Source organism: Agelaius phoeniceus, chromosome 7 (genome assembly GCF_051311805.1).
Source record: "Agelaius phoeniceus isolate bAgePho1 chromosome 7, bAgePho1.hap1, whole genome shotgun sequence".
NCBI classification, from domain to species: domain Eukaryota; kingdom Metazoa; phylum Chordata; class Aves; order Passeriformes; family Icteridae; genus Agelaius; species Agelaius phoeniceus.
In genome coordinates this window covers 10414526-10438145 of record NC_135271.1, presented here as the reverse complement: position 1 = coordinate 10438145, position 23620 = coordinate 10414526, and the positions used below count along the sequence as shown (strand labels likewise).

At 52.9% G+C, this 23620-nt stretch overlaps 1 protein-coding gene across 25 annotated transcripts in view; it reads right to left on the bottom strand.

The window, feature by feature from the left end:
• Nucleotides 1-7435: 7435 nt before the first annotated feature.
• PCBP3 (poly(rC) binding protein 3) overlaps nt 7436-23620 on the bottom strand; it is a 44925-nt gene continuing 28740 nt past the window's right edge. For 5 of the 25 annotated variants that reach the window (XM_054653054.2, XM_054653057.2, XM_077180943.1 and 2 more), the window contains 5 exons: nt 22992-23070; nt 22253-22312; nt 19078-19130; nt 16271-16440; nt 7436-7832 (listed from right to left, as the gene is read on the bottom strand). In XM_054653054.2, the coding sequence (XP_054509029.1) occupies nt 7787-7832; nt 16271-16440; nt 19078-19130; nt 22253-22312; nt 22992-23070 (408 nt within the window). In that variant the 3' untranslated portion in view covers nt 7436-7786. Of the gene's footprint in view, nt 7833-13670; nt 14610-16270; nt 16441-19077; nt 19131-22252; nt 22313-22991; nt 23071-23620 lie in introns of those variants that run through there. The other 20 variants (XM_077180936.1, XM_077180939.1, XM_054653064.2 and 17 more) reach the window with 13 other exon arrangements.

The following is a 23620-nucleotide window of genomic DNA, read 5'->3' as shown; positions in this document are numbered from 1 at the left end:
GTTTCTGTGGGAGGAAGAGAAGGCAGGAGGGTAAGGGTGAGGAGGAGACTTCTCCACCCTGAGGACGGAGGGAGGGATCAGGAGGTGTCAGCTGTGAGTCAAATTTAGGAAGCATTTCTCCTTGCCCTTTTCATGAATGTCACTATACCTGCAATGGCAGCCCAGCCACTGGTGCCTGGGACCCCCACAAGCCTTGCAGGGAGCCCTGGAGCAGGCAGTGCCCACCAGCTTTGGGGCTCAGGCTGCTTGCTGGAGCAGGGGAGCTTGGGACACCTGCCAGCATTTTCCTTTCAGCTCCTGGGACAAGAAAGCTGCGCCAGGGGGACAGGCATTCTCATCACATCCCAACCTGCAGGACATCTGGTCTGGGTTCTGCCAGGAGAGTCCCCACCATGCGGCACAGCTGAAGCTGGGGGCATGGGGGCACCATGGAGGCACAACATTTTTTGAGAAGCACTTTCTTCAAAGACTTTTGGAGAGACTCTCTTCTCAGTTTTGGAGAAGCACTTTCAGGGCTTTCTGCTCAAGCCAGTCAGGATCAAGAGAGGCTTGTTACTGAGGACAAACCCACAGGGTCACCCAGGATTGCAAAAAACCCTTCTCCTCAGGGCCATGCTCAGGGCAGGGAGTTGGGAACAAGGTCAAAGCTGTCAAGGCCAGGAGGTAGAAACAGGAGCACAAGTCCTTAGGGATATATGGAGATGAGCCTCTTGTCACTTGGTAAGATGGCAGGAGAGCCTGTGGAGCTCTACAGCAAGGCACCCCAAGGTGGGATTGACCATCTGCTCTTTATGGCCAGATCTGGAGATAGTCCTGGAGAAGTCCCAGGTCCTGCCAAACCCCACATGGGTGGGAGCATTAATTGCTATGGAGGGGTAGGGGGAGAGGTGAAGTACCTGAGGGCTGACCCTGGTACAGCTGCAGCTGTAACTTGCTCCCAAAAGCACAGGAGGGCACCAAAAGCTTTAAATAAAACATTTTAAAGCATAAAATAAAATAAAAATAAAGCATTAAATAAAACTTTGATGGCTCCAAAGAGCAGAGTCAACAGCACAAACCCAGCTGGCACAAAGTTTGCACCCAGGCTGGGCACATGGAGGCAGCAGGAGACATGCCACACTGGAGGACCATGGAGGGCTGCTGCCACCTCTCTCACCCTGCCTGTCCTCTGACAGCATCTCTGTGGGGATGGTCAGGCAGAAACATTGCAGGTTTGACTGTTGGAGGTGTCCCAAGTTGAGACAACTCAGAAGAACCCAGAAGCTCCACTGATTACAAGTTAAAGCAGTGGAGGACCCTGTCCACTCTACATAGGCAGATACATCAAATAATGATGCTTTGGATAAACAGCATCCAAAACCAGTGGAAAATAATCTGCAGAATGTGCTGAACTGAAACCTAACAAACCCAAAAAACTTCAGGCACACTTTCCACTCCAACATGAATTTACAGAATCACAGAATAAGGTGAGTTGGAAGGGACCGTCAAGGATCATCGAGTCCAGCCAACCACCCAGGCACTGAGGTGTGTGGGCTTTGCTGGGCAGCACATGTGGCACCAGGAGATGAGGGCACTGCAAGGCAAATTTTCACAACATCTCAAACCTACTGAAGATGCTTTCCCAGAGAGCAAGCATGCCCAGGGACAAGTCCTGCTGCCTGACACTTCATGGGGATCAGACCTGATCTGGCTTTCCAACACACCTCCTCAGGCTCCCACAAGGGAACTCTCCTAGGATTTTGAAAACCAGTCAGCAATTCCCAGAAAAGGTTTGCTGGGAAGGGATCTGTCTTCATGCATCAGCTCAGCAGAGTCATTTCCTCTTAGCATTCTCCCTTCCTCTCTCCCCTTCCCTCACAGGGGATTATCCCAAGAAGAAGAGCTGACCTCCCCCTCCCTGCAGGCAGGGAAAAGCAACCCCTGTTGGGCGCAGCTCTGCAGAGCTGGAGAAAGCTGGAGGCCAGCTGGCTGTGTCAGCAAAGACTTAATGATCGTGGTATGGCCTGTGCAAGGCGCCTGCTAACTGTACAAGGCCCGGAGCAGCTGCAGCCTGTCAGACCCCGTATGCCCTGGGGAGCTCTTCTCACCCCACTGGGGACCCCTGTCCCTGCCTGGAACCCGGGCCTGGCCCCCCCAGGGCTGTCATCAGGCATGGTGTTCCAGGAGCATCTCACCAAATCGCTGGACTGGAGAAGTGTCCGGCTTCCAAAGCATTTTAAATCATTGTCTTTTCCAGGTCTGTGGTGCTAAACCACGGACAACAGCCAGCAGTGTCCTCAGGACATTGAATAGCTATTTCTTTGGAAGAGCATGAGCTAGTTTTGCAGGAAACAAATCCACTCCCAAGTCAGTGGAACTAGCAGCATGCCACCGTGTCTCAAAATCCAACAACACATGCCTGTGAAGGATGTCCCCGTCTCCTTCCTCTTCAGATGAGGACAGAGAAATTGAGCCCAATGGCTCTGTCCCCCCTGACAAGAGCAGGGAACCTCCTCCATCTATCATCCTCGCTCTGGAGTGCCATGAAGATGGGCAAGGGAAGCCCCTCCAGGGAACCTAAGTGCCCCAGGGAATGGGTGTCCTCCTTCCCCTGTCTCAGACCACAACCCTGCACTAAACTTTCAGTCCAATTCCAGACCAAACTGGGTGCTGGAAAAAAAATGTACGCTTGAGACAGAATTTTTGCTTTTTCTTCTCCCAGAGATTGAAAAAAGAGTGAGTTTGCTCTGTTTTTCTGATATTAACTCTTCCATATAACCGTTTCTTCCCTTTAATCAAATTCACTTGGAAATGGAAAATAGTGCTTCCATAGGAAACATGGAAAGGTGCTGAAATTAATTCCCATGGGAGAAGCCAGGATTGAACCCATCAGTACACACAGAACCAAAGGGTGCTTTGGAAAGCAGAGAAGGACCGAGTGCCAGGTCACAGCTGGGGCTACTTTGTCCCCTCAGATGGTTCTGGGAGATGCTCCAGATAGGGAACACCAAAATTTCCCTGGTTGTAACCACACAAAGCACACCAGTGCCCTGCCAACTGCCTGAGTCATCTTTTTCACCTTCCACCCACTCCTGGGGATGTGGGCACCCAGTGATGGAAATGTTTGGGATGATGGATATTTCCATATGTCTGGTTACCAGGGGCTGCACCTCCCCAGACTGGCTGTAGGACCCCAAGCTGTCTGTCCCAGCCTCCATCCCAGTGTCCTCCCCATCTCTCTGCCCAGTCCTGCACCATAGAAGCAACTGTGCTGTGAGCCCAGTGCTGCACCAACCACAAACCCCACTGGAAAGAACGTGGCTTGTGGTGCTTCTGCTCATGATAATTCAGCTTTCCACAGTGGATCTCTGCAGGAGGAGGCAACAGAGAAACCCCTCCGAGCAGGAAAACATCACCTCTCCCAGAGGTGCCTTGGGAGAATCTCACCATGGCAGAGCAGGCCTAGGCAGCACCAGAGGGGGGTCTGGCATCCACTCACCTGCAAAAACACCCCAAGGAAGAGACAACCCATATTCCAAAACCCTTGATAGTCCTACAAAATGGCCCTTGGCACCCTCTCCTTGCTAAGGGCTCGAAGCCACCCCAGAAGACGCAGCCCAGCTGGGACATTGGTGCTTCTCCGAACCGCTGACCCAGCACGAACTTGCTGCTGTGCTGCTTGCCAGCTGCATCTGAGCTGGCTGGGGGGAGCCTTCCCTCCCTTCCAGTGCTGCTTGGGGATACACTCTTCCCTTCCCAAGCCACCTCAGGGGGTCACCACCACTCCAGTGGGGAATTCCAGCTCCCATCCATCCAGCACACCGAGGGTGTGAGTGTCCCCCTCCAGCCCACTTTACAGACCCCCTCCATGCTGGCACAGACAGGACACAGCATGGCTCCAGCAGCAAATCCACATCCCCACACCCAGGATGGTGCGTGCTGGGTTAATGTTTTCCCCATTACTTCACTCTGGCCTCTGTTCCTATGGAAAAAACCAAACCATCTGGTAATAATATTTCCCTAATAGCTGTCTGGGTCTGTGGGAAAGCTTGGCTCAGCTTCTTAGGGAAGATGAGAGGGTCGAATGAGAGGGAGGTTGTGGATACAGCATGGGAGCTGGAGGAGAGGAGATAATGCTTTCAGGATCCCTTTCCTAGGCCACCCCAGTGCTTGCAGGAATTCTCGAATCACAGGGGAGCCACAGGACGCCAGGATGACACACATTTGGGGTACCCCACAATTTAAGAGTCACACTCTCTTCCTCTGTCCCACAGTGGAGGCGTGAAGGTGGGCAGTAAGATTCACTTTCAGGACTTTCCCCCCACCGCCATTTTACACTCAGAAAATAGAAACAGCCCAAAGCATGGGGTCTGGGGAGTTGGGAGCATCATTGTTTGGGAACAAAACTGGCTCAAACCAGAAAGATCAGCAGCACTTGCATCGTCTTTCTGTTCTTGGAGAAAAGGCAGCACCCTGGGACATGCTGCCTTCAGCCCTGGGGACAACACTAGAAGAGCAGGGGACAGAGGAACCCCCTCTTGTGGAGTACACCCAGGAAAAACAGATGGAAAACCATGCGCTAACCCCATCAGCAGCTGAGCAGGGAATATTTTCCACTCTTCTTTGATAAAAGGCGTAGCTTGGGTGATTCCCAGGAAGCAGAGTATGCCTGTCAGGCTTGGGCGCATGTTCCCTGGGGAAGGCAGGCCCCAGGCGCTCAAGGAAAAGTGGAGCAGCCACCAGACACAGCCCTGCCTGCAGCTGGGGGGACTGCAAGCGCTGGTTCCAGCCAGCCCCACGCTCCCAGAGCCCGGCCTGCATCTCTGGACTGCAAAGGGACAGGCTATACAGGTTGAAAACCTGCTTTTCCTCTGCTGTGGATTGCAGCCCCTCTCTGCATCCGTGTGGATGCAGGCATCAAACCAAAGCATCAATCCCAAAGCCTTGGGAAGGACAGAAAAAGCATCTTCCTTGTTGGCTGCCCTCTGCATATCTCAGCTGGCTTTCTGGCACAGTGCAGCACAGAGCCAGCCGGATCCTTTCCATAGTTTTCCACAGGGATTGTCCAACCCAGCCCAGGAGCTTGAGCGTATCTAGCAAGCTCCCAGAAGTTCCCAGTAGCCCCTTCCCAGGCTGTTTCTGCTCCCATTTTTATTGAGCATGCATGTTCATACTCGTTATTTTTACCACCTCAGCAGCTGTCCAGGTTTTGGGTGTGTCTGTGCCCTTCCAGAGCAGTGCTGTGATGCAGCAAGGCATGCAGCCCAGCTCCCTCCACACCAGAGCCAGATCCAGCTGCAGCCTTTTCCTAGAAGGATGAAACAAGTCAACCATCCTTCCTGGCAGGAATGCCTTCCCAGCCCACTCTAAGCAGTGCCGAGCATCTTCCTTGGATCTTTCACAGACAATGAGGAGCAAATGCAAACCATCCAGCCATGGAGAAGGGGGAATGACTTTACACTGAAAGTAGGTTTTTGTTGGATATATGGAAGGAAATGCTTCCCTTTGAGGGTGGTCAGGCCCTGGCACATGGTGCCCAGAGCAGCTGTGGTTACCCCTGGATCCCTGGAAGTGTCCAAGGCCAGGCAGGACAGGGCTTGGAGCAGCCTGGGATAGTGGAAGGTGTCCCTGCCCATGGCAGGGGGTGGAATGAGATGGTCTTTAAGGTCCCTTCTAACCCAAACCACCCCATGGTTCTAGGATTGCTCCCTCTCAGGCCTATTTCCTCTGGTCCATGCAGCAGGTTCCACCACAAGCTGCAGCCAGCGGAATCCCAGCAGGGTGTAAAGATAAGCATCTCCCCCCCACAAGTTTATTATTTTTTAGAGGCACAGCCAAAGGTAAACAGGCTGTTTTAATCTCCAAACACTCACCCTCTCAGCAGGAAGCGATGGAGCTGCAGCCAGCACAAAGGGCTGGATGCAATGAACAGGGCTGTGGGGCCTCTGCACCCTTAAATGCCTTCAGTGGGGCACAGCAGCTTTCTCTTGCAGCTGATGAGTCCTGCAGAGCTTAAGCCAGTGCATTCAGGTGGTTCACATCCCTCTGCATCCCATCTCTCCAGCCTGGGCAGGGATTCAAGCCATGTGCTGGGGTGGGTGGACACAATAACCTTTGGGGTTGTTTGTGCACACAGCCCCACTGACTCCTTCCCCAGGGCTTCTCCCACCTGAGGCTGGCTCTGACTCTGGGAAAGTCTCCCAGCTCAGCAAAGGCCACAGAAGGTGCTTCATGGATGGCCCAAAGCTTGCAGGGAGGGGGGAAAGGAGCCCTGAGCCACATTTCCCAGAGCATTGCTCTGTCAGTGACACCCCGTTTTGGGGTGGTCTCCATGGCGCTGTTGCTCTGGGAAGGGGATGGGAACAGCAACAGGGGCTTTTCTCCAAGTGAAAGCAAACAATCAATTCCTGGGCAGGAGAAACCCAGGAAACCTGGTTTTTAGTCAAAAGTGGGTGCCAGGCCTGGAGCTGTATGTTGTGGTTGGCTTGTCAGGGAGCAGGGCTGGGCACCCCAGCCAAGGCATGTCAGAGGTGGCACAAACAAGGGGAGGATGACTTCCAGATCCCACAGAGATTTGGAGCTGCTGCTCCCTGGGTTTGAGCAAGGGTGTAGAGAAGGGTTAACTGCCCTGCCTGCCTGCCACCACCCCTTTGCAGGGCCAAATGGGAGAAGGGGTGATGTGCACTTGAAAAATATAATTCCAGATGGAGAAAAAAGGTTAATATAGCTTTTTTGCCTTTGTTTCCACATAAGACAGAGGTCTGGGCAGGCAGTGCTGGCCCCTCCTGGATGTGTGTCAAGCCCAAGGCTGGATGGGCTGGAGATGGAGACCCTCACTGCACCAGGGCAACATGCAGAGCTGGGGCAGTGCTCTGGCTTCTCTTCTCGAGTAGAAAGGAAGCATCCCAGAGGAAAACCATGCCCCAATGTGTCCAAAAATAGCACCAGGGCTGCTCCAAGGTCCAGCAGGGCTGGCACATGGCAGGCTGGTGGGGTGTGTTTGAGAGCTGCCATTGTGTGGGGCTGGATGGGGAGCCTGTACACCATCTTAGATCACTAGCAGCCCCTGGATTGCTGGGCTGCTCCCAGGGCCCGGCAGTGACTCACACTTGCTATAAACACGTCTCCCGATGGATAATGAATCCCAGTCATCACCGCCTTTCAGGAACACTCTGGATTCTCTTTGCAGTGCTCCCCCTGTCCCGTTCCCCCTCCCTCCTGGCAGCCCTGCTCCCATGTGGGATCATTTCCTGATGCTGAGTGGAGCCAGGGCTCTGAGGCCCATTTCCCAAACGACGTTTTGCTTCATGGGCTGTTTCCCTATTAACCATTCTGGGGGCATCGAGGCTTTTCTGCTACGGGGGCACCCCAGCACCCCACCTCTCTCCTTGTGGGTGCCCCACTGCCCAAACCCCAGCCTGGTCCCCAGCCTCATTCCACTCACCACGGAGGGCACTTCAAGCAACAAAAGCTTTATTGCAATGACACGGATAAGCCACAAAATACATCGCAAAGCATCAGGGGCGTGAGGGGCGATGAGGAAGCGCAGATAAGGGCGGTGGGAAGCAGTGGCTTGCACTGGGAACCGCTGCACGCTGGCTGCAAGCTGCTGTCCTCCTGAGACCTGCTGCCCCAGCCCCCCGAGCCTGCTGCTGCCCCATGCCCCAGCTGAGGGAGCAGGGTCTGGACAGCCATGGGTGGGGGGTTCGGGCAGTGGCCCCACGGGTGCCAAAAAGGAGTGGGAGAAGCTCACAGGAAGCTGGCAGCATCTTCGGAGGGGGCTCAAGCATCAGCCATTGGCACCAGGTCAGGCGGTGAAGGTGTTCCTCCCGTGGGGGTCAGGGTCTGCAGAGCTGGGGGGCAAGCAAGGGAGATGGTCAGGGCTCAGCCAAGGTTCCCGTACCAGCGCCTCCTGGCCTCTCAGGCTCCACAAACATGAGGCTGCTTCAACACCCTGAGCAACTCTCTAGTGTGATGCTGAAATAACCCACACCCTAAAAAGCCAAGCTGGAGGAGACATGCCCACACAGCTCTGCTACACCACAACAAATCTCCCTTTTTTTCCATTGGAACTCACATCCAGCATGAGCTGGGCTGCCAGGTGAGCCCAGGTGGTTGCCCGGCATGCTGCATTTGCCTCATGGGTTCTTACTGAGGGCTGAGAGTGGCCTTTTGGGAGCTTCAGAGAAGCCATCTGAACACACTGAGGCTGTTGCTGGGCTCAGGATCTGCCCTTTCTCTGCCCTACAAACCCATGCCTGCAGGGATGGTGACTGTGGAGAGCTGGTTCTGCTGGACCCCATCAACAAGACTTGGGTGTGATGAGCAAGGGCACAGCTGTGCTGGGGGTGATGGGCAGCTGAGAGAGGAGCATTGGGGAAGGGCACACATTCCCTACAACCTCTGCCTGGTGCTGCACTGCACCGCCCTGCCTCTGGAAATCACACTTCAGCCCAAAATATGTTGAGGGGAAATCTACTTGCAACAAGAATAAAGTTTAGTCTGCAACTGAAAAATTGTTTTAAGCATAGAAATGGCAGGTTTCTCTGGGTTTGCATTTTTAACTGTCTTTTTACTGACAGTTCCTTTGCAGTGCTCCTGTAAGAGATTTGGGAGCATGGCTGCGTGCTGCACAGAGCAGCATCCCTTGGGAAAACCACATCACCAGCTGCAGCAGCAGTGTCAGGTTACATCACTGCAATGTCCTCCCACCAAAAACCCCTCTAGACCGCTAACTGACTGGTTTTGGGTGAGCACATTATGGACTGCTCCTCTTTCCACTGGGAAATCCTGTTGGATATCTGTTGTGGTTTGATCCCAAGCTGTGCACGCAATCCTCAGTTCCGGAGCGATGCTGCCCCATCCCTCAGTGCTCTGTGGGCCTGGCCACGCTGCCAGCTGGCTGCTGGCCCATCACCACTGTGCCCATGCTTGCACAGAGCATCTCACACCCTCAACGTGCCCATGCTCCCATGGGGCATCCTGTGCTACCCAGTCCCATTGGACACAAGAAAACCCAGAGAAGCTCCAGAGGCAAGTGCCACTCATCCCATTTAATCCAGACACAAATTCTCTCAGACACAGGCTTTCTCCAGGGACAAATAGTCCCTGGAGACACTGCCTGCAGGCAACCAGGACACGGCGCTCCAAGTGTGCTACAAATATTCCAGTCCTCATACACATCCCAGCCTATCCTTTTGGGATCAAAGCAATTCCTTCTGGAAACAGCACGTGTGTCCTAAATCAGCCACAGTTCTCTGTTCAGCATGGGGCTCACACACAAAGCTTCCTCCCACTGCTCCATCCTCAGCCCGATCTCCTGGCTGATTTTCTTCCTGTTGTGCAGAGTGGACTTGATCATCATTTCTGGGGAGACATCACTGTGGTTAAACTGCCTAAACACAAGTGTGGGAATCCAGAGCCAGCTTGGCTTTGAACTTGGCTGTATTTGTTCTCTGGGATGCTTTTGCAGCAATCTGGAGTGTCATCTTCCTCTTTGCAGGACAAGGGCGCTGGGGCAGTCAGAGGAGGGCTGCACATCTGGGTGGAGGGAGTTGCACATCTGGTACATTCAGTACTTCCTAAAAGTCACTGCCACGTTACCCTTTGGACGGGGGCCTGGGGCTCGCTGCATAGCACAGCAGATGAGGATCTGCAGCTGCATTCCTTTTGAAGGAAAAGCAAAAATATCCCTCTCAGCAGAGTCCCAGCTCCCTGTAACATCCAGCATGGGAGCACGGGGACTGCATGGAGACCACGACCTTTCTGCAAGTCATTCCAGCAGCTGCAGAGGCTCCTGCTGCCAGCCAAGGCACAGAGCAGCCAGCTTGGGAAAGCCTCCCTGGGGCCCACAGGCACGGAGACCCGTTGGATCTCCCCAGAAAAACCTTGTCCTTCTGCCAGCCTTCAGAGGGGCTCGGGCCAGCATAAGGGGGCGGCTTGTGCCACCCACGGCCGAGGAGGTGCTCGACACACGTCCTTGCCCATGTGGGCTGGCTCCATGAAGGTCCCAGCACTGACGGGGGGCCATTCCTGCAGAGGGGCACGGTGCCAGTAACCCGCTCGCGTGATGTCACTGCCCGTCACCAGTGTCACGGACACACACAGAAAACCCCACTCCCTTCCCAGCAGCGCGGGATGTTTGTCCTCTGCACGCATTGGAGCAGCGGCTGGAAGCACGGACATCGCAGTGCCGCCCGCATGCCGGCGTGGCTGGGGATGCATTCATGAAAAGCTGGGCAATGGGGACATCTAGTGACCAGCCGGAGGCGCCTAGGCCGGGGCGGGGGGCTGCAGCCAGGCAGGGCTGGGGGAGATGCCTTCCATCCCTGTGGCCAAGGAGAAAATGGGATTAAGCATTCATCCCTGCCACACCACACAGAGATCCCCCAGAAACTCTACCTCTGCCCGTACAGGAGGTACGGGTCCTTGGTAATGGAGCATAAACTGGGAATTAATATAATTAAAAGTGACTAGCATGGATACAATAACAAATGCTGGAATAACAGCTCAAAGAGAGTATGAAATTTAAAGAGTCTCCCCGGTGAAAGTCACTTTCCCTTAGGGGAAACAGTCTATTTTTTTTCAGCCTTATTCTGTACAAGAGGGAAAAAATGCACAGAACAATACTCCAAACAATTTTGGAGCATGATAAGGATATGCCGGGGCAGTGGGGACCTTCAGCTGAGGCTAAAGGGCTGAGCACAGACCTCAACGGCCCCCTCTCTGATGGAGACCTCCACACTCCAGGGACAGGAGGAGGCATTGCACCAATACTTTCTAGTAAAAGTCAGAATATCCCCCTAAATAACTCATTCCTAAAGAGTTTGACTGAGTTGGTTGCTTCCAGAAATGTTAAATCATTCTGGCTGGATAATACTGCATTGTTTTGGGAGAGAAAAGCAATGTACTAAAGCTATTCTGTTGATTAACTGGGACATTCACCTTGTACTGAATATTCACTGCAATATTCGAATTTTTTTCCCAGTGGCATGGCTGTGGACGCATCATCACAGTATTTTAAGTTAATCTAAAATGGAAACCCAAGGCCTATCACAAATCAAAGCAAAACACTGAGGCTCCTTCCAAAGAAAATAGCAAATCTCCTTTTGAGTCATCCCAAGGAAATCAAAGCTGAGTTTGATACATTCCTTGTAATTTTGTTGTTATCCTTGTTGATATCAACATGCTCCCAGGAGATGCTGCAATGGATCTTTTTTTTTTCTTTTTAAATTTGCAAAATAAGCTTGGCAATGTGACCCCCAAAGAAAAGTTGTGAAGTCAAGGAGAATGCCAGGAGGAGAGATGCTTCAGGTTGTCCTGTGCAGTATCAGCAGCTGGACTTGATGATCCCTGTGGATCCCTTCCAGCTGAGGATATTCTAGGATTCTATGACTGTGCAGTGCTCCTGTGAGGTGACCCAGTGACTGCTGCTGCTTGGACTGTCCCTTATCCCCCTGTGACCACATCCAGCATTCCCTGGAGCACTCCCATGAGCACAGATCCTTGTGGCAGCACAAGCCTTGACACAACGTCTCGGACACCTGCCTGACGCCAGAGCAACACTCACATCCAGCCTCTTCTGCCTCACCCCTGATTCCTGGGGTGACTTTCCTGCAGCCTGGCTGGGTGATGGATGCCTGGCAGTGGGCTGGGATGCAGATGGTACCCAGAAGGGGTGTTGTCCATGGGTTCACTCGTGTGGGGATAGGTGCAGAGGTATTGCTGCAGTCTGCTCCCCCTCTCCAGCAGCCTCTGAGCTCAGCTGCATCTGGCAGACCCAACCTGGCATTTGTTATTTTTGGCAGCACTTTCTCTGTGGAGGTGGGGAACGGCACAGGGAGCACACACACACACAGAGCAGAGGAATTCAGGGCAGCTGTGATCTGCAGGCACTGTGCAAAGACATTTCTGTGTCCAGGATGCTGTCACATTCCCTGGCCTTCCCCAGGTGTCTGAATCCCACAGCCTTGCTGGCCTCTGATGGATTTCTCAGTCTTGGTCAACGTGATTCTGCTGCTGCTATGCCTCCATCTTCTCCTCATGAAGAAGCTCTCCTCATGCTCCAGCTTGTCCTACAGCTCCACAGAGGAGCTAAGAATGACAGGATAGGCTGGCTTCCTCCATACACCATCCCCCTCTGAGGAGACAGCACCCCATTGGCAGGCTGCCATGGAGTGTGGTGGAAGTGGGATGGGAAGCTTTTGCTGTGGCTCACCCCCCAGGCCACTGGGATGGTTATTTTCACTGGGTCTCACACACAGATATTTCATTCTTCCAACAGATAAAACATTTGTTCTAAAGCAGAACGAGGAACAGGAGAAATTGAGGAGTGCCCCTTGCCAACAGCTCACTCACCACCTTGCCAGGTGGGTCTGTGCTTTGCTAGCCAGTTGGTGACTTGGAGGAGGCCCTGTTTGGTGCCTGACTCCCTCCATCCTCAGCATCAGCACAAACAGAGCGGGGAGGTGACAGCAAAGGCTGCCAGCTCCACCTGAGCCCCTCAGCACTCCCCACAGCACCTGTGCTCCTCTGGATGGGGAACCAGGGTATGCTCTTGAGCTTGTGTGGCTGCTGGGCCACCCAAAACGCACAGCTGAACCCAAAGTGCCAGGGAGAGCAGGGCAAGCAGTTGGTGACAGGCAGCAAAGCACCTTATGGAGGATCTGGGAGCACCTGGGAGCACCTTTCAGCCACAGAAGCTTGGAATGCTTCAGACAGCTGAAGCAGGAACAGGTTTCAGGATACCTGGGCAGAGCAAACCCTGATGCTCAGTGGCACCACCTTCACCTTTCTGGGCTGCTGGGCTGTGCTCTCATCCTCACCAGCTCCCTGCTGGAGCCCACAACCCCCTGCCCATCCTTGGCTCCACTGATGCAGTGGCATCACCTGGGATCCCTGACACAGCCTGAGTGCTGAGCACGCAGTGCTGGAGACAGGAGGAGAAGTGGCCCAGCATCCTGGCAGGAGAAGGGTGGGAAACTGCCAGTGTTGCCTGCTGGTACTGAGGGTTGAAGAGAGGGAAAGGCCCAGGAAGTCTTGGGGCTCACCTCAAAAAACAATGCATTTTCCATGTGGTACAGTGCAAAAATGTACTGTGTGGCTGCCTCAACTGTCTGGGGACACAGTGTATCATTGTCCCCTCATGTGCAATCTGGGAAAAGGGACAGTCAGGAATTAACAAATGAAAAATGTACATTTCCCTGCTGGAGAGGCAGGAGAGAGAAGAAAAGCCTGGAAGCAGAAGGCAGGGCTGGGCAGAGAGGGTCGTGGGGAAGGGTGTGGGAGACACACATGGCAGATCTGTCCAGACAAGGGGGCAGTGGAAGATGATGGTTGTCACACCATAACTTATAAATGAATTTCAGGGAAAACCAAAGGATTATCCAAACCAAATACTCTCCCTTTGGAAAAAAAAAAAAAAAAAGAAAAAACAGAAAGCATGGAATCACTCAGGAAGTGCATTGGTCATTTCTCTTAAAAAATGAAAACAGAAAAAAATTATTATGCTGATGAGAAATAATAATAGTAATAATAGTAATAATAATGATAATAATAAAAAATTGGAGAACTCTTGCATACAACCCCCACCTTCCCTCCAAGTAGCTAAAAAGGTGTGGAAGGATGCAGAGGGAAGGATGGGGCTGGCATTGTTGGGGCGACCCAGGAGAAGAACAATCGGAGCCCATCAGTACGAGAGCTGCACAGACATTTATTGAACACAAACAATGACAAACACAGCTGGCTCACAGAGCTTCCTGAGGTCTTGCTTGTGGGGGATTGCCAAAAGAGTGCTTTCAAAGGCCCCTGGGGGTGTGAATCCCATACAGCTGAGTTCTTCCCACTTCCAGGTGCTTGTTAGTTAAAAAAGAAAAGAACATTTGTGTTTATCTGTGTGTGTGTGATTCCCTCAGCTTAGTAGGAAAATGGGCTTGTCTGGACCATGCCATGTTCCAAGAGAGAAGCTTGCGGGCTGAACCCGTACTTGGCTTCTGCTTCCCAAATAACACAGGGTGAAAAGTATGCCCTTACCCTAAGGGCAGGGGATGAGGTGGCGAAGGTGAGCCAGGACAAGCAAGGGGGAGCACCAAAGGAAGGAGGGTGAGAAAAATTAATTCGTCTGAAACATGCACAGCTCTGGGTGGCATCATTATGTCCATACACTACAGAATGTATCGCCAATGTCAACTCAATGTATAGGTAGCTATGCTAGACTGACACTAGAGACCCCGCCAGCTCCTGAAGTCTTGCCAGTGAGAGAAAAAAAACAACGCCCCCCCCTCCCCCTTGTCCCCAAAAAGCAGATGAAGCAGATGAAGAATTAACACCCTAACACTGAAACAAGGACCATAACCAAAGAGTTTGGGAGCAGCTTTGGGAGCACAGATTAAAGAGCTTGTAAAGAAACGTTCCAGTGTGTGCATACGCGCCCGTGTGTTTATATATATATATGTATATGTTAGTAAAGAAAAGAGTATCTGTGGAGGCAAAGGGAAGACAGTAAAACGGTAAATGTACAGGCAATACAGGCTGGGTGGAGTGCCGGTGGCTGGAGAGGGTCAGGTGGTGCGGAGTGGAGGATGGTGGGTGGAAATTAGAGTGCGCCCATTCCAGTGACCTCAGACGTCAGCCTAGAATAGACAGGGGCAGAGAGAGGGGTGGGGGGGAGACAAAAAACAAGTGCTTAATCACCAGAGCAGAAAAGAAAACGAAGACCCTGCGGGGCAGCGCTCCTCCTCTTGCCCAGATCCCGTGTAGATGGAGTGGGCAGAGCATCACTGGGTGGCCTGGCAGTCCCCTGAGGAGGGCATGGGGGGCTGGAGCACAGAGCCAGCACAATGGCTGGCTGGCTTTCCCTCTCCTCACTGCAGCCAGGCCGTGGCAGAGGTGTCACCCACCAGAGGTGCTGGCAGGAGTCATCCCAGAGCACAGCTTCTTTTCCAGCAGCATCCCTTCACAGGGGACAGGCAGCTGTGCCAGCTCCCCAGGCTGCTTTGTTTTACTCTGGTTGAGAGAGGCTGAGCCCTGCTGTGCCGCCCCACCAGGTCACCTCTGCACAGGGGCAGCTCATCCAGCCCTTCCCAGCAACTAAGAGCCACTTCTTTTTCTTTTCTTTCTCTTTCCTGTCTTGGGGGGGGGGGAGGGGGGGGGGGGGGCCGAGATTGGCAAGGATCTGTAGGGAAGCCACTCAGCCATGCCCGTGGGTGGGGGGCTGGCCCCGTCCCTCACCCAAGCCAGGGGAGAGGTGCCACGGGCATGGGCAGCAGGGTAGCAGGGCAGGATGGGATGGCGGGGGTCTACTACGGGTCGGGGCTCGAGTGGGTTGGGTGCAAGGAGGAGAAAGCACATACAGACCTCACCGGTGCTCCCAGCCCACACCCCAACAAGTGTCCGTCACCGCCAACAGCCCCCCGTCCTCGGGGCCCTGCCAGCAGCCTCCGTCCTGCGCGGATCCAGGGCTGGCAGCGGGCTGGCACGGCATCAATCCTGCCCAGGCGGATGGGCCCATTTGAGTAGCTCTGCCAGGTGGGTGCAAAGATACCAGAAAGGTCCTGTATCCCCTTAAACTCACTTCCCACAAGTCCATAGACACAGGCAAACAGTGTGCACCCTGGACACAGCTCCCTGCCTGCATAGAACAGGTCCCCAGCTCATCTCTGCACCTACGCCTCACCATGGCACAGGCTGCATCTCTCCCCAGACAGCAGCAGCACTGGGAACCCTTGGCCCCTCTGAAGTCCTGCAGTGCCAAGCTTTTCATGATGAAAAGGAAGCAGTCAGACCATTCCCATGTCTTGCATTTATTGGACTGATTGTTTTCACTGAATGGAGGAAAGCCTTTTGGAGGCCTGGAAGCACGTGGAAGAGGCAGTAAGCGATGCTGGGATCCCAGAAAGCAGGTCCCAAGTGATGCCTCCCTGCCAGTGACTCAGCTCCACTCCTGTCCCCGTCCCTTGCCTTATTCACAGGAAAGACGGTGGCAACTTTGCCCACCCATGAGCAAAATCCTTGAGCAAGGGTGGAGGGAAGGCAGGCGCCCAGCGCGACCTGTGGCCACTCCGCCAGCAGCATGGTGGCTCCTGGTCCCCAGCCAAAGTGCCAGCTGAGGCCAGATGTCCTGCTGGCAATGTCTGGTCCCTGCTCAGAGGTCTTAGCAAGACACCGTCCATCCCAGCCGGCCTCAGGAAGCCCCTGCTGGCCCATGGCACCAGGAGCGTGGGTTGCTCCCAGTGAGCCAGCGGGACGGGATCGGCTGTGGTGGGAGGCGGTGGAGGTCGGCGGGGGGTCTCACCTGGCGTTGATGAGGTACTGCGCAAGGCTGATGTTTGCAGGGGTTCCTGTGATGGTAATTTGGCGCTCCGATGACCCTTCTGTGGCATTCGCGATTTTGATCTGCGCTCCCGACATCTGCCGAATTTCATTGATTTTGGTCCCTTGGCGTCCGATTATGCAGCCTATTAGCTAGGAAAGAAAGCACGGAGGGAATGTCTGAGAAGCAGCAGCTCTGGCAGTCACCAGCAGGACATGAGCACACCTGGGACAAGAGTGACCTTAATGCTCATGAAAACAGGAGAGGGACAGCCCAGGGTGATTCCTACCAGCGTGTGAGCACGGTCCTCCAAGGACACATCCAGAGTCCTGCTCTGCTCTGCTCCTTGTGGGGAAGAATCTCCATTTTCTGCACATGACGCCCAGCACCTCAGAGGGCTTCAAGGAGGGCTCATTTCAGTAATAATAATTTTCATGGTTTAATGAATGGTCAATGTTTTGCAAGTACTTATCCCCTTCCCAGTCAAAGCAAACCCAAAGGTGGTTTGGACACATTACTAGAAGGAAACAAGACTGCTGCCTTCACTGGGGACAGGCCAACCCCAGGAGTCCCCTCATCAGCTGGTGCATCCCACATTTCTTCTATCCCACTGAGACACCCTCAGTACCTCTGCTACCCCTTCTAGCTCTTTTGGTGCAATCCAGTGGCTTGCCAGCGGGCACAAGTGGCACCCACAGAAAAGGTGGACCCTGTGTAAAAACACGTCTTTCATACTCTTTTGAAAAAATCAGAGCCAGATGGAGACTTGAATTTCCTCAACTGTTCATCCCTTGAATTTCCTCAATGATCCTCAGTGTCTTGAATTTCTTCAATGGTCTTTGCTCATTTGTGCATCTCCCTCAAATCATCTCCAAAGCTTGGTAACGCATACGGGGATATCCAGCTTGACCAATACAGGCATGAAGTGGTCTGCATGCCCTTTTAGACCGTTTAAGCTCTTTTCCAAGGGCATTTTATACATGGGATGTTCATCTTGGCAGCTGCTGGATTTCTGTACAGTGTAAGTAAAGATGATTACTCCTCCAAATATCCCTGATCCTTTGATCAGACCATGGGGCTGCCATGGTGGTTTATCCCATATGGACCTGAATATACACTGGAAAGGTATCCACTGTCCCAGGGTCCGTGGGGGGATGTTCAGCCCATCCTGGTCTTCACATCACAGAAATAACTCCGAGATGGTTCAGCAAATGAAAATCTGCTGGAGATACCTGAGGACCGAAACTATTTAGGCAGATGCTCAGCTACACCCAAGCTGAACAGCATTCAAGTTTCTGACAGTCAGAGGAGCAGCAAGATGGGTATCATCCGATTTCGTTCCGCTGTAGCACAACTCCAAGCTACACCACTAAAACACACCTGGTGACTCTTAAAGGAACACAAACCTGTCCTCTGCTTCCTGAGAGGGTGTCAGTGGGTGTTTAAAAGCCTTTGGAACAACAATGGGAAGAGCTAAGGAGCAGTTTTTCAAGATGCAGGTGATAACATCTAATATCTCCCAGGTCTGGTGAGAGCTCAGCCTCTGGTGAGTGAACGCTCCAAGTGCTCCTGAGTTCTCAGAGGTCTCCTGGCATCCTTTCCTCCCATGTGAGTTCTTTTGCAAGGGGTCTCTTTATACTTCTGAAGATACCTTCACTGCTACAGTCCTCCATGCTCAGCAGACATGGCTGCTGGAACCTCAGGAGCGCTTGCAGAGCTCTCTGCAGCTTCCTGGAGAGGGGTCCTTGCTGGGTGGAGCAGATCTGGGATCAGCCCCCACTGTCTCCTCTGCAGATCCCTCCTGTGGTGATTTGACCCAGGGTGAAGCATCTCCAAGGGTTTCAGTTAGCAGGTGCTCACAGGGTCTTGCACTGCATGTCTCTTGGGTGGACAGAAGTCTTGGTGCCCGGCACCTGCAGCTGGGATTGCTGACCTTCCAGAGCACTGCCAGGTGCTGGTGAACAGCAGGAAGAAAGAGCAACAGCTGCCAGGCCCTATCCAGGGACTCCTGATGAGGATGGGCTAAAGGTGCTTGTTAGTGATGGAGATGGGAACAGAGACTGGATGTCATCCCTCCACTTGCCCTCATCCTGATTTGAGCACAGACTGGGTCTTAATCCATAGAAACCAGTCCAGAAGCAAGTGAGGCTCATGGATCCGGGTGGCTGTGTCATGCTCTCCATCCCACCTCCTCCCTGCCCAACATGGCTCCAGCCTCCTCCCAGCAAATATCCCAGTCCAGCACCCATGTTACCACAAAGCTTCCACCTATCAGACCCCACAGCTGCCTGCCAGCAGTACTGAAACACACTGTCCTTCAGACACTCACATGGCACTTTGTGGCCTCAGAAATGTCACTTACTTTCCTCCTCTTCCCCACCACCCCACCCCATCACTACCCTTGAGCTGGAACATCATCTCAGACCCGCCACGGCCTGATTAAGCAATTAAGAGTTTAATCAGGGCTGGCATAGGAGCTCTCTCCCTTTCCCAATGCTGTCAACTGGGCATGTTTCATGAGCACTGAGTTCACTTGGAAAGGAAAATGGAGCATTAAGGATTGTACCTAGGCAAGCTACCGACGGAGTAAAGTCCAATGGGTGCTTTGTGCTGCAGATTGATCCCCAACCGACTGCACAAGGATGAGGGAACATGGGAAGGGACATCTCTAAGTATATTTAACAAAGCCAAATGGCTGCACATTATACATAGATATATGTAGATATAAACATGTATCTGTATACACACACACACACGGACATGCCAAGGAAGCACTTGGATTTACTTACATCATTGGGAATGGTGAGTTCATGAGTACTGGCCGGGGGACTGGCATCCAAACCTGGGCAGATGCAAGGGAACATGGTTAGAGCTGGCAGAGGCAACATGATGAAGCTCCGCTGCTTTCCCGCAACGCTGCCAAGGCTGCGTCCTGCTCCGGGCTGGGAGGGGAAGGGGATCACACACTCCGGGACAAGGAGGAGGAAGACAGTTGCTGCCTGACTCTGCTGGATCTGGGTGTCACCTTCCCTGCATCCCACGAGTGCCTCGCTTCCCACCCTTCATCCCTTCCACTGGGAATGGCTTCAGAGGAGGGTGCAAGGTTCCAGCATCAGCGAGGAGAGGTGGGTTAAACACAGCAGCTGGAACACCCACCTGCTCCACAGGAATGCTGTCCATGCACCCTCCAGCCCTCTCTGGATGGAGCAGCATTGAGCTGCTGGCATGTGACAGCAGTTTGATGCCCCAAAACCAGTGTCCCTGCGGGATCCGGCAGCACAAGTCCTCTGCAAGTTAAGCCCCACAGACTCTCATGCTGAATTTGAGCCAGACTGCTAAGACATGCAACCTAGCTGGACCAGGACCACCTGTCCCTCTTATTCCTAAGAGAAAGCAAGATGAACAGTATGGAGATTTAGATCCTGCTTCCCTCCAGAATCACACAGCAAGGAATGAAGGCAGGGGCGTGCTTCCTCCCACCCTCCCCTGGGTCAGGGAGAGCTCTCTCCTCCATGGTGGGAATGGCTGGGGCCAGCAGAATACTCCGTGAATGCAGCTCCAGAAGTAAGAGGACACCATGCCATAGTGCTCCTAGGTTTCCCATATAAAATCACCTCAGTGCCGAAGCAGGGACGTCCTGTGTGAAATCTGCAAGAAAGAAGCTGTATGGTGCCTGACAGGAATTTGCAGTAACTGGAAAAAAAAACCCCTTATCTTTATGATATAAACCACTGATGAAAGCTTGTAAGAGCAGAAGAGACTGCCAGATCTGTATCCATGGAAAGAGGTTGGTTAAGGAGGTGCAGAATGAAGAAGCGCAAAGAGACTGGAACTGCAGGGCTCCTGCAAAACAAGACAGCAGCAGCACCCAATTCCTCACATATTTTCATGGAGGGCCTCAGCACAGAGGAAGAGGAGCTCTGGTTATCTCTGATGTGCTCATGCATGACCCTAGGATGTTAGGAAGTGAGGGTGAGGAGGCCCTGGCACCAGTTGTCCAGAGAAGCTGTGGCTGTCCCATCCCTGGGAGTGTTCACGGCCAGGGTAGATGGGATTTAGAACAACCTGGTCTAAAGGAAGGTGTCCCTGCCTATGGTAGGGGGGGTAGAACAAGATGGGCTGTAAGGGCCCTTCCAACCCAAACCATTCCATGATTATGTGACAATGTACTTCCTGTGCTTTCCTGAATGCATCTTCCCAGACACACATCACTGACATTTGCCTGCAGGAGGCTTCCTCACCAGACTTTCCACTTGGGACCACAGAGAGGAGAGGAATTGCAGGGAATGAGGATGCAGATCCTCCAGCTGGCAGCCTTCTGCTGTCATTCACCCCTGCCAGGGGTACTAATGCCAAAACCTGCACAAAACATCGCCTGCCCAGGTATTTTACCACAGTCAATGCTCAATGCTGACTTTACAGCACACACTTCACCTGGACTGGCTGGTACACTGAGCCTCCTCACAGTCTGGGGCAAGGTGGACTGCACCTACCACAGACATATCTCTCTGGTGAGGGTGTCCCTCTCCTTTGGCCATGTGTTACAAGGCTCAGTTCAGCAGCAGCCTGGGTGTGGCAGAAAATGTCTTCTAAAGGAAGCAGAGCACCAGTGAGGGCTCTGAGCAGCACTGAGGCATCCAGGGATCTTAGGGAATAGAAACTAAGCTCCTCAGACTCCTAGGCAGCATCCTCCATCCCACACTCAGATGACATGGATGATGCTGAAAACCCTTGTGACACCTGGTGCCATGGTACTGCACCATCCCTGCACCACACAGCCTTTGAGGAATGGCCACATTCCTCTCTGTGATCTGGAGACTGTTTATTTCATCACTCCAGATCCTCCTTTTCTGATATGTACAAGCAGTCCTTGAGGCTGTAACGAGGGTGTCAGGGCAGGATTAATGCCTTGGGTGACTGCAAAAGGCAAAGGGGGCATGCAGAAAACATGGCTGCACAGGTCGGTGTCATGAAATCTGTATTTCTGCAGTCTTGTGGGGTCTATTTGCTCGGGCTATGCTTGCTTTCATAATTAGGTGCTGTCACCAAACCTTTGAGGCATGCATGGGATGGCTGTGTGCCCTAGGTCTGGCTCATCCTGCCTGTGAGCCTCTAGGTCTCAAGACAGCTTCTCTATGCAATGGTAGGAAACAAAAGACAAATCTTTTTCTCACGTATGGATGAATGTGGCACATCTGACAGCAAAATTTCTCCAAGGCTGCAGCCATGCTTTGGGTGGATCCTCAGGGTCCTGTCCCACTAAAATTGCAACTCACCCTGAATGGCTTGGAGCTGTCTGTCATGGCTGTTCCCATCATCACTGTTCTGTTGTTTCTGAGCAAAGTTTATGCAAAATTAAATGCAGGAATAAGGGTGATGACTCTGCTATCTTCCTGGTACAGACAGCATTGAGGGAGACCTCACCACACCTGAGGGGCAGCACAGATCTCTGCTCTCTGTGGCCAGGGACAGAACCCAAGGAAACAGCATGAAGCTGTGCCAGGGGAGGGTCAGGCTGGACATCAGGAAAAGGTACTTCCCCCAGAGGATGCAGGGGCACTAACCAGGCTCCCCAGGGAATGGGCATGGCATCAAGGCCACCAGAGCCCAGGGAGCATTTGAACAATGCTCTCAGTCACATGGTGGGATTGTTGGGGTGTCTGTGCAAGGCCAGGGGTTGGAATGGATGATCCTTGCGGGTCCCTTCCAACTCAAGATATCCTGCAGTTCTATGGCAGTTATACACAAACATCACAGAGCCAGGTAATAAAGCCCAGGCACTTTTCCTTTGACATGCTGCACAAGGAGAAGGGTGCTACCCGACCTCTTCCTGCACACCAAGACAATCTGCTGTCTTCTCCATGAATACCATGATTCCTCTCGGAGCACAACAACAGCACAGTCCTATTTACGGAATACATTTCAACCAAAGCCTGCTTACTTCCTTCTAGCTTTGTGTTTTACCTGATGACTGGCCCATCAGATTTTGAGCTTCTTCGGAGGAATGTAAGGGCAGCTTTTCTCCTGAAGAGCAAAGAAGAAACAGGTTTAATGCTTTTCCCTTCGAGGAGATAAGCAATGTCACTTCATCTAGGAAGCTCAAAATATGATGAACATACTGTCAGAAAAGTAATTTCCAAGCAGTACTTTATGTACCTCCATCCCCTGTGCTCTATCTGCCTCCCAGGTCACCGGGAACATGCTGGCCTTGAGGACAAGGCTCAGGCCATGCCGGGGCTGGCTGTCCTCCCATCAGCGCAGCCCCCTTCGGCCATGCCTCCTTCCCACTGTGGGATTGCCATCCTGCCTGGCTCAGCACAGCTCCCCGAGGCAGTACCCCCGGCCGGCCCCGAGCTGCTCCTGCCAGGAAGGCACAGGTGTCCCGCTGGGAGAGCTCGGATGTCCCGCTGGGGAAGTGTGGGTGTTCCGCCAGAATCTGAAGCGGCACGGGGCAGAGGATGCTGCCTCCTCCGTGGAGGGAGGGATGGTGCTCATAGCTTCTCCTGGGAAAGCCCAGACTGAGAGCTTGCCTTGAGCACCACAGCCCCCAAAACATCCGTCAAGCCTCTCCTTAACCTCTCCCCATGGATATTGCCACTTTTTACTCGCCCTGCTCATTTCCATTAAACAACAACAGTTTAGAAAGAGAGAGAAAGTCTACAGGTAAGAGAAGGATATCTTGAAAGGGCGTGTGGGTACGTACCAGGGAAAGCGGGGGTGGTCTGTCCAAGGGGAGTAAAGGGGGTTTGCTGCATAGCCAACTGGTGGAGCTTGGTCAACTGCTGAGGGGTAGGAGGGACATTAGAGCTAAGAAGGTTATTGTCATAGAGTACAACAAGTCACACCGAAAAGCAAGAACAAAATTATAATGGGGCGGGTGGGGGAAAAGGAAAACAAACTGAAAAATAAACTAAAAAAAAAATCTAAAAAAAAACCCAAACCAGGAAGCCATGGTGAGACATGGCAAAAACATTAGCAGAAAGGACTTGGCCTGGGTATAGTGCAATAAAGCCCAAATCTTTGGCAGAAGTGCTTGGTCAGGGTCTGAAGTACAATACCAGCAAGAAGCCCATTCTTGGTGTCAGTTCAATTCCTTCTGCCTCCGTGCAGGGCCAGCTGGTGGGCGTCACAGCCAGCACCCAGGAACCCTCTTTGTACCACCAGAGCCACATTGTCACCGCTTGTCCCTGCAGCACACACTCTTGTGCTGTGCCTCCAATGGGAAGGGCCTCTGGGACATGGATAAACTGCATTTCTAAATGCCAGCTCATTAGAAATATGGGCTTCAGTCACGACTAGTAGGTATTTCAGATCCTTGTATCCCTTGTTGTG